Source organism: Oncorhynchus gorbuscha, unplaced genomic scaffold, assembly GCF_021184085.1.
Source record: "Oncorhynchus gorbuscha isolate QuinsamMale2020 ecotype Even-year unplaced genomic scaffold, OgorEven_v1.0 Un_scaffold_3897, whole genome shotgun sequence".
Taxonomy (NCBI): Eukaryota; Metazoa; Chordata; class Actinopteri; order Salmoniformes; family Salmonidae; genus Oncorhynchus; species Oncorhynchus gorbuscha.
Window position 1 is genome coordinate 6166 of NW_025748039.1, and position 10058 is coordinate 16223.

The window sequence follows — 10058 nt, forward strand, 5'->3', positions numbered from 1 at the left end:
GGTACCCCCTGTATATAGCCTCCACATTGACTCAGTACCGTAACACCCTGTATATAGCCTCCACATTGACTCCGTACCGGTACCCCCTGTATATAGCCTCCACATTGACTCTGTACCGGTACCCCCTGTATATAGCCTCCACATTGACTCTGTACCTGTACCCCCTGTATATAGCCTCCACATCGACTCTGTACCTGTACCCCCTGTATATAGCCTCCACATTGACTCTGTACCTGTACCCCCTGTATATAGCCTCCACATTGACTCTGTACCGGTACCCCCTGTATATAGCCTCCACATCGACTCTGTACCTGTACCCCCTGTATATAGCCTCCACATTGACTCGGTACCGGTACCCCCTGTATATAGCCTCCACATTGACTCTGTACCGGTACCCCCTGTATATAGCCTCCACATTGACTCGGTACCGGTACCCCCTGTATATAGCCTCCACATTGACTCTGTACCGGTACCCCCTGTATATAGCCTCCACATTGACTCTGTACCGTAACACCCTGTATATAGCCTCCACATTGACTCTGTACCGTAATACCCTGTATATAGACTCCACATTGACTCTGTACCGGTACCCCCTGTATATAGCCTCCACATTGACTCTGTACCGTAACACCCTGTATATAGCCTCCACATTGACTCTGTACCGTAATACCCTGTATATAGCCTCCACATTGACTCTGTACCGTAACACCCTGTATATAGACTCCACATTGACTCTGTACCGTAATACACTGTATATAGCCTCCACATTGACTCTGTACCGTAATACCCTGTATATAGCCTCCACATTGTCTCTGTACCGTAATACCCTGTATATAGCCTCCACATTGACTCTGTACCGTAACACCCTGTATATAGACTCCACATTGACTCTGTACCGTAATACACTGTATATAGCCTCCACATTGACTCTGTACCGTAATACCCTGTATATAGCCTCCACATTGACTCTGTACCGTAACACCCTGTATATAGTCTCCACATTGACTCTGTACCGTAATACCCTGTATATAGCCTCCACATTGACTCTGTACCGTAACACCCTGTATATAGTCTCCACATTGACTCTGTACCGTAACACCCTGTATATAGTCTCCACATTGACTCTGTACCGTAATACCCTGTATATAGTCTCCACATTGACTCTGTACCGTAACACCCTGTATATAGTCTCCACATTGACTCTGTACCGTAACACCCTGTATATAGTCTCCACATTGACTCTGTACCGTAATACCCTGTATATAGTCTCCACATTGACTCTGTACCGTAATACCCTGTATATAACCTCCACATTGACTCTGTACCGTAATACCCTGTATATAGTCTCCACATTGACTCTGTACCGTAATACCCTGTATATAACCTCCACATTGACTCTGTACCGTAATACCCTGTATATAGTCTCCACATTGACTCTGTACCGTAACACCCTGTATATAGCCTCCACATTGACTCTGTACCGTAATACCCTGTATATAGACTCCACATTGACTCTGTACCGTAACACCCTGTATATAGCCTCCACATTGACTCTGTACCGTAACACCCTGTATATAGCCTCCACATTGACTCTGTACCGTAACACCCTGTATATAGCCTCCACATTGACTCTGTACCATAATACCCTGTATATAGACTCCACATTGACTCTGTACCGTAACACCCTGTATATAGCCTCCACATTGACTCTGTACCGTAATACCCTGTATATAGCCTCCACATTGACTCTGTACCGTAATACCCTGTATATAGCCTCCACATTGACTCTGTACCGGTACCCCCTGTATATAGCCTCCACATTGACTCTGTACCGTAATACACTGTATATAGCCTCCACATTGACTCTGTACCGTAATACACTGTATATAGCCTCCACATTGACTCTGTACCGTAATACCCTGTATATAGCCTCCACATTGACTCTGTACCGTAATACCCTGTATATAGCCTCCACATTGACTCTGTACCGGTACCCCCTGTATATAGCCTCCACATTGACTCTGTACCTGTACCCCCTGTATATAGCCTCCACATTGACTCTGTACCGTAATACCCTGTATATAGACTCCACATTGACTCTGTACCGTAATACACTGTATATAGCCTCCACATTGACTCTGTACCGTAATACCCTGTATATAGCCTCCACATTGACTCTGTACCGTAATACCCTGTATATAGCCTCCACATTGACTCTGTACCGTAATACCCTGTATATAGCCTCCACATTGACTCTGTACCGTAATACCCTGTATATAGCCTCCACGTTGACTCTGTACCGTAACACCCTGTATATAGCCTCCACATTGACTCTGTACCGTAATACCCTGTATATAGCCTCCACATTGACTCTGTACCGTAATACCCTGTATATAGCCTCCACATTGACTCTGTACCGTAATACCCTGTATATAGCCTCCACATTGACTCTGTACCGTAATACCCTGTATATAGCCTCCACATTGACTCTGTACCGTAATACCCTGTATATAGCCTCCACATTGACTCTGTACCGTAATACCCTGTATATAGCCTCCACATTGACTCTGTACCGTAACACCCTGTATATAGCCTCCACATTGACTCTGTACCGTAACACCCTGTATATAGCCTCCACATTGACTCTGTACCGTAACACCCTGTATATAGCCTCCACATTGACTCTGTACCGTAATACCCTGTATATAGCCTCCACATTGACTCTGTACCGTAATACCCTGTATATAGCCTCCACATTGACTCTGTACCGTAATACCCTGTATATAGCCTCCACATTGACTCTGTACCGTAATACCCTGTATATAGCCTCCACATTGACTCTGTACCGTAATACCCTGTATATAGCCTCCACATTGACTCTGTACCGTAATACCCTGTATATAGTCTCCACATTGACTCTGTACCGTAATACCCTGTATATAGCCTCCACATTGACTCTGTACCGTAATACCCTGTATATAGCCTCCACGTTGTTATTTTACTGCTGCTCTTTTTGTCTTACTTTTATTTCTTATTCTATTAATTATTCTTTTTTTATTATTCTTAAAACTGCATTGTTGGTCAAGGGCTTGCTAGTAAGCATTTCACTGTAAGGTCTAAACCTGTTGTATTTGGCACATGTGAAAAATAAAATTGATTTGATTTATTCTAAAATGTATGTACTAACAAACTCCCCCTAGTGGTCAAGTATATGGATACAGTCAAAACACATTCTGACTGACTAAATAATCTTACCTTTTTCTCTCTGATGAGAACACCTCCTCTCCATAACTCCCTCTCATCAATACAGGTCATGATGCTACTGGGATGTACTACTCTGGCTGACAGGTTAGAGGCTGGCTTCTGCCACCTGGAGGAACAAGCAAAGAAGGACAGACGTCAGTTTATCTGTGTATTTAGCCATTCAACAAGTCTGTGCTGCCCTCTAGTGGTAAAATGGAGATCACACAGGTACAACTGTTGATTCCAGTGTCAAGTGGGCTCGTCATTTAGTATAATAGTTCTTTGTCCTTACCCAGCTTGGTGTTCAGTCACTATGGTCATCTTGGCTGTGTGCCATGTCTGCATGTGTTTCAACGAGCCAATCACAGGGAGGAAGTCCTTCAGCTTAGGAGCTTCTTCAGCAAAACCCAGAAATATCACATCTAACAGAGCTTTTCCTGGGGGAGAAACAGAGTCAGCCATAAAACACCTAGTAAACTGACACAAATATTACATCTAGGAGAAACAGTCACCATAAAACTCCTAGTAAACTGACACAAATATTACATATAGGAGAAACAGAGTCAGCCATAAAACACCTAGTAAACTGACACAAATATTACATCTAGGAGAAACAGAGTCAGCCATAAAACTCCTAGTAAACTGACACAAATATTACATATAGGAGAAACAGAGTCAGCCATAAAACACCTAGTAAACTGACACAAATATTACATCTAGGAGAAACAGAGTCAGCCATAAAACTCCTAGTAAACTGACACAAATATCAGATCTAGCAGAGCTTTTCCTGGGAGAGAAAGAGAGGGGAACAGAGTCAGCTATAAAACACAACACAAGCCGCGGCATGTAGGAAATATAGAGAACTCCTGGATAAGATATATGAATATAGAGGAATCTTTCTCGGTCTGGCCAAATGAACCAAGGTGAATGGAGTGAGTTACCTGGAGGGGGAAGCTGGTCTGATAACAGGTGTAATCCCTCTGCTGCCTCTTCATACAACCTGCAGTCATCACAAATCAGAACTTTATTCATACAACTATTCATGTATTCATCCCTGACAGGGTCCTACCTTTCAATACAGCCCGGAAATGTGATATTCAGAAGTTCTAGAACATATCAGAGGAAATAAGGTCAACTTTGTATGTTTGCTTAAACACTACAGAAGTATTATTATGGAAGAGCACAGAGCTGGGATGTGCAACAGAATTAAAACAGGGCTCTATGCTAACATGTTTCACAAGGAGCACGTGTTCCTAAGTTGAAACATTTAGGAGCACAAAAATAAAATATTTGAGAAAGAGTGTTTTAATGACAAGAAATTACTAGACGTTTTTGGGGTGTTCTATGATAAATCAAGCACAATGTACCCTCAAATATTTGAGTCACTTAGGCGAGACAAAAATGTTCAGCTGGCCCTTTAAGGGCGGGCGGTTGCCGTGGTAACGGTGAAACTCGCATGTCTGACTGAGTCCAAATCTCCAGGTCACTTCACACTTGTACATTTTAATCGCACATGTGCTCATACTTGACTTTTGCCGTTCGGCCACACATCTATTTTTAGTTGTCAATGTAAGTCTAATGGTGGCACTGTAGAGCCCTGTGAACATCACTCATACTGTGTCTGCTGTGGGTCAGGCTGGTCACTCTTCTCCTCCTGCTCATCCAGAGCACTGAGACAGGCCTCCATAGTGCTGGGGCGTTCCTCCTGCTCATCGTTCTTCTGACAACTACCCAGCTCCTCCCACTCTGTACTGCAGAACTACAACCAGAAACAGGAAGGATGGCAGTCAGCCAATAGGTGATGGCAGTCAGCCAATAGGTGATGACAGTCAGCCAATAGGTGATGACAGTCAGCCAATAGGTGATGACAGTCAGCCAATAGGTGATGACAGTCAGCCAATAGGTGATGGCAGTCAGCCAATAGGTGATGGCAGTCAGCCAATAGGTGATGACAGTCAGCCAATAGGTGATGACAGTCAGCCAATAGGTGATGACAGTCAGCCAATAGGTGATGACAGTCAGCCAATAGGTGATGACAGTCAGCCAATAGGTGATGACAGTCAGCCAATAGGTGATGACAGTCAGCCAATAGGTGATGACAGTCAGCCAATAGGTGATGACAGTCAGCCAATAGGTGATGACAGTCAGCCAATAGGTGATGACAGTCAGCCAATAGGTGATGACAGTCAGCCAATGTGGTGATGACAGTCAGCCAATGTGGTGATGACAGTCAGCCAATGTGGTGAATAGGTTTGAGGATCACCCCAAAGAAACAGAAGACTGTGATGAATGTGTCATGTATAACTGATGAAATGGTTGGATGTTGTGTTCAACAGTAGAAGCTGCTTGCGGAGCAGGACATAGACAGACATCTCTACAGCTCAATAAACACAGAGCAGGACATAGACAGACATCTCTACATCTCTATAAACACAAAGCAGGACATAGGTAGACATCTCTACATCTCTATAAACACAGAGCAGGACATAGGTAGACATCTCTACATCTCCATAAACACAAAGCAGGACATAGACAGACATCTCTACAGCTCAATAAACACAGAGCAGGACATAGACAGACATCTCTACATCTCTATAAACACAAAGCAGGACATAGGTAGACATCTCTACATCTCTATAAACACAGAGCAGGACATAGGTAGACATCTCTACATCTCTATAAACACAAAGCAGGACATAGGTAGACATCTCTACATCTCTATAAACACAAAGCAGGACATAGGTAGACATCTCTACATCTCTATAAACACAGAGCAGGACATGGGTAGACATCTCTACATCTCTATAAACACAAAGCAGGACATAGGTAGACATCTCTACATCTCTATAAACACAAAGCAGGACATAGGTAGACATCTCTACATCTCTATAAACACAGAGCAGGACATAGGTAGACATCTCTACATCTCTATAAACACAAAGCAGGACATAGGTAGACATCTCTACATCTCTATAAACACAAAGCAGGACATAGGTAGACATCTCTACAGCTCCATAAACACAGAGCAGGACATAGGTAGACATCTCTACATCTCTATAAACACAAAGCAGGACATAGACAGACATCTCTACAGCTCCATAAACACAGAGCAGGACATAGGTAGACATCTCTACAGCTCCATAAACACAGAGCAGGACATAGGTAGACATCTCTACAGCTCCATAAACACAGAGCAGGACATAGGTAGACATCTCTACATCTCTATAAACACAAAGCAGGACATAGGCAGACATCTCTACATCTCTATAAACACAAAGCAGGACATAGGTAGACATCTCTACAGCTCCATAAACACAGAGCAGGACATAGGTAGACATCTCTACATCTCTATAAACACAAAGCAGGACATAGACAGACATCTCTACAGCTCCATAAACACAGAGCAGGACATAGGTAGACATCTCTACATCTCCATAAACACAAAGCAGGACATAGACAGACATCTCTACAGCTCCATAAACACAAAGCAGGACATAGACAGACATCTCTACATCTCCATAAACACAAAGCAGGACATAGACAGACATCTCTACATCTATATAAACACAAAGCAGGACATAGACAGACATCTGTATAAACACAAAGCAGGACATAGACAGACATCTCTACATCTCCATAAACACAAAGCAGGACATAGACATACATCTCTACATCTCCATAAACACAAAGCAGGACATAGACAGACATCTCCATAAACACAAAGCAGGACATAGACAGACATCTCTACATCTCCATAAACACAAAGCAGGACATAGACAGACATCTCTACATCTCCATAAACACAAAGCAGGACATAGACAGACATCTCTACATCTCCATAAACACAAAGCAGGACATAGGCAGACATCTCTACATCTCCATAAACACAAAGCAGGACATAGACAGACATCTCTACATCTCCATAAACATAAAGCAGGACATAGGCAGACATCTCTACATCTCTATAAACACAAAGCAGGACATAGACAGACATCTCTACATCTCAATAAACACAAAGCAGGACATAGACAGACATCTCTACATCTCCATAAACACAAAGCAGGACATAGACAGACATCTCTACATCTCTATAAACACAAAGCAGGACATAGACAGACATCTCTACATCTCCATAAACACAAAGCAGGACATAGGTAGACATCTCTACAAACACAAAGCAGGACATAGACAGACATCTCTACATCTCCATAAACACAAAGCAGGACATAGGTAGACCACTCCACATCTCCATAAACACAAAGCAGGACATAGACAGACATCTCTACATCTCCATAAACACAAAGCAGGACATAGACAGACATCTCTACATCTCCATAAACACAAAGCAGGACATAGGCAGACATCTCTACATCTCCATAAACACAAAGCAGGACATAGACAGACATCTCTACATCTCCATAAAGCAGGACATAGACAGACATCTCTACATCTCCATAAACATAAAGCAGGACATAGGCAGACATCTCTACATCTCCATAAACACAAAGCAGGACATAGACAGACATCTCCATAAACACAAAGCAGGACATAGACAGACATCTCTACATCTCCATAAATACAAAACAGGACATAGACAGACATCTCTACATCTCCATAAACACAAAGCAGGACATAGACAGACATCTCCATAAACACAAAGCAGGACATAGACAGACATCTCCATAAACACAAAGCAGGACATAGACAGACATCTCTACATCTCCATAAACACAAAGCAGGACATAGACAGACATCTCTACATCTCCATAAACACAAAGCAGGACATAGGCAGACATCTCTACATCTCCATAAACACAAAGCAGGACATAGGCAGACATCTCTACATCTCCATAAACACAAAGCAGGACATAGACAGACATCTCTACATCTCCATAAACACAAAGCAGGACATAGACAGACATCTCTACATCTCCATAAACACAAAGCAGGACATAGACAGACATCTCTACATCTCTATAAACACAAAGCAGGACATAGACAGACATCTCTACATCTCCATAAACACAAAGCAGGACATAGACAGACATCTCTACATCTCCATAAACACAAAGCAGGACATAGACAGACATCTCTCCACTCTATAAACACAAAGCAGGACATAGACAGACATCTCTACATCTCCATAAACACAAAGCAGGACATAGACAGACATCTCTACATCTCCATAAACACAAAGCAGGACATAGGTAGACATCTCTACATCTCTATAAACACAAAGCAGGACATAGACAGACATCTCTACATCTCTATAAACACAAAGCAGGACATAGGTAGACATCTCTACATCTCTATAAACACAAAGCAGGACATAGGTAGACATCTCTACATCTCCATAAACACAAAGCAGGACATAGACAGACATCTCTACATCTCCATAAACACAAAGCAGGACATAGGTAGACATCTCTACATCTCCATAAACACAAAGCAGGACATAGACAGACATCTCTACATCTCTATAAACACAAAGCAGGACATAGACAGACATCTCTACATCTCTATAAACACAAAGCAGGACATAGGCAGACATCTCTACATCTCTATAAACACAAAGCAGGACATAGGCAGACATCTCTATATCTCTATAAACACAAAGCAGGACATAGACAGACATCTCTACATCTCTATAAACACAAAGCAGGACATAGACAGACATCTCTACATCTCCATAAACACAAAGCAGGACATAGGCAGACATCTCTACATCTCTATAAACACAAAGCAGGACATAGACAGACATCTCTACATCTCTATAAACACAAAGCAGGACATAGACAGACATCTCTACATCTCCATAAACACAAAGCAGGACATAGACAGACATCTCTACATCTCTATAAACACAAAGCAGGACATAGACAGACATCTCTACATCTCCATAAACACAAAGCAGGACATAGACAGACATCTCTACATCTCTATAAACACAAAGCAGGACATAGACAGACATCTCTACATCTCCATAAACACAAATAACGACAGAGAAGGATCAGAACGACATCCCTGATTAATACCAGACATTCCTTGACATGACACTTACCTGAGATGTCCCATGGCATGTCTGGACAGCAAAATACCACCTCTGTGAGGCTGGACCACCACTCAGAGAGCAGGCTTAGGAGGCAGATGAGAAAGATGACACAATCACATTTAGCAAATGTTACTTAACCCCGTACAATGTTTAAAAGCAGGTAGACATAATGCAATCGTTTCTGCAAGCAAGACACCTGACACACACAAACAATGCATTGGCTTACCTGGAAACAGAGAAACCCTCCGTTTTGAATTACAACTGGCGATGCTCCCCAGTTTATCATAGATCTGTTTGGCAGCCTCCAATGCTGTAAAATAAACGATTTACAATAATTCAAGAAGTTATGACTTACATTTACAAGAACACCGCCATTGCTCATAGTATGTGTATCATCCTGTCTACTATAGATGGCTCTGCTGCTCCCTACTACAGTAGAAAACAACACGAAACCCGAGTCCGCTACAAAGCCATGGTTAACGTACCCTTCGCGCATTTATCCTCTTCTTGGTGAAAAGAAACAACTAGCACGTACCGATCCATTCCTCTGAATACTCTACCATCAGTGTTCAGTATAAATGTCAATAAAAAGTTGTGTGGACTTTTTTTCGTATTATAAAATTCATTTCCGCGCGCTCTCTCTCTGGTGAAACGGAAGTTGTCATCTAGAGTTCTGGTGACGTCAAGGCGGGACTTCAAAATACAACCGGCGGGAAAATACATGTTTAATGACCATGACTGATATTATCAAAACCAAATATTG

General features: G+C 42.4%; 1 protein-coding gene across 1 annotated transcript; it reads right to left on the bottom strand.

Moving 5' to 3' along the window:
* Positions 1–3255: 3255 nt before the first annotated feature.
* On the bottom strand, positions 3256–9934 carry LOC124028241 (mdm2-binding protein-like; the record flags this gene model as incomplete). The annotated part of the gene is made up of 7 exons (XM_046340354.1): positions 9781–9934; positions 9522–9605; positions 9305–9378; positions 4860–5002; positions 4185–4243; positions 3536–3680; positions 3256–3370 (listed from the first exon to the last, which is right to left on the bottom strand). Coding segments are annotated over exons 1-7 (678 nt in total), but the record flags the coding sequence as incomplete, so codon positions are not given.
* Positions 9935–10058: the final 124 nt, after the last annotated feature.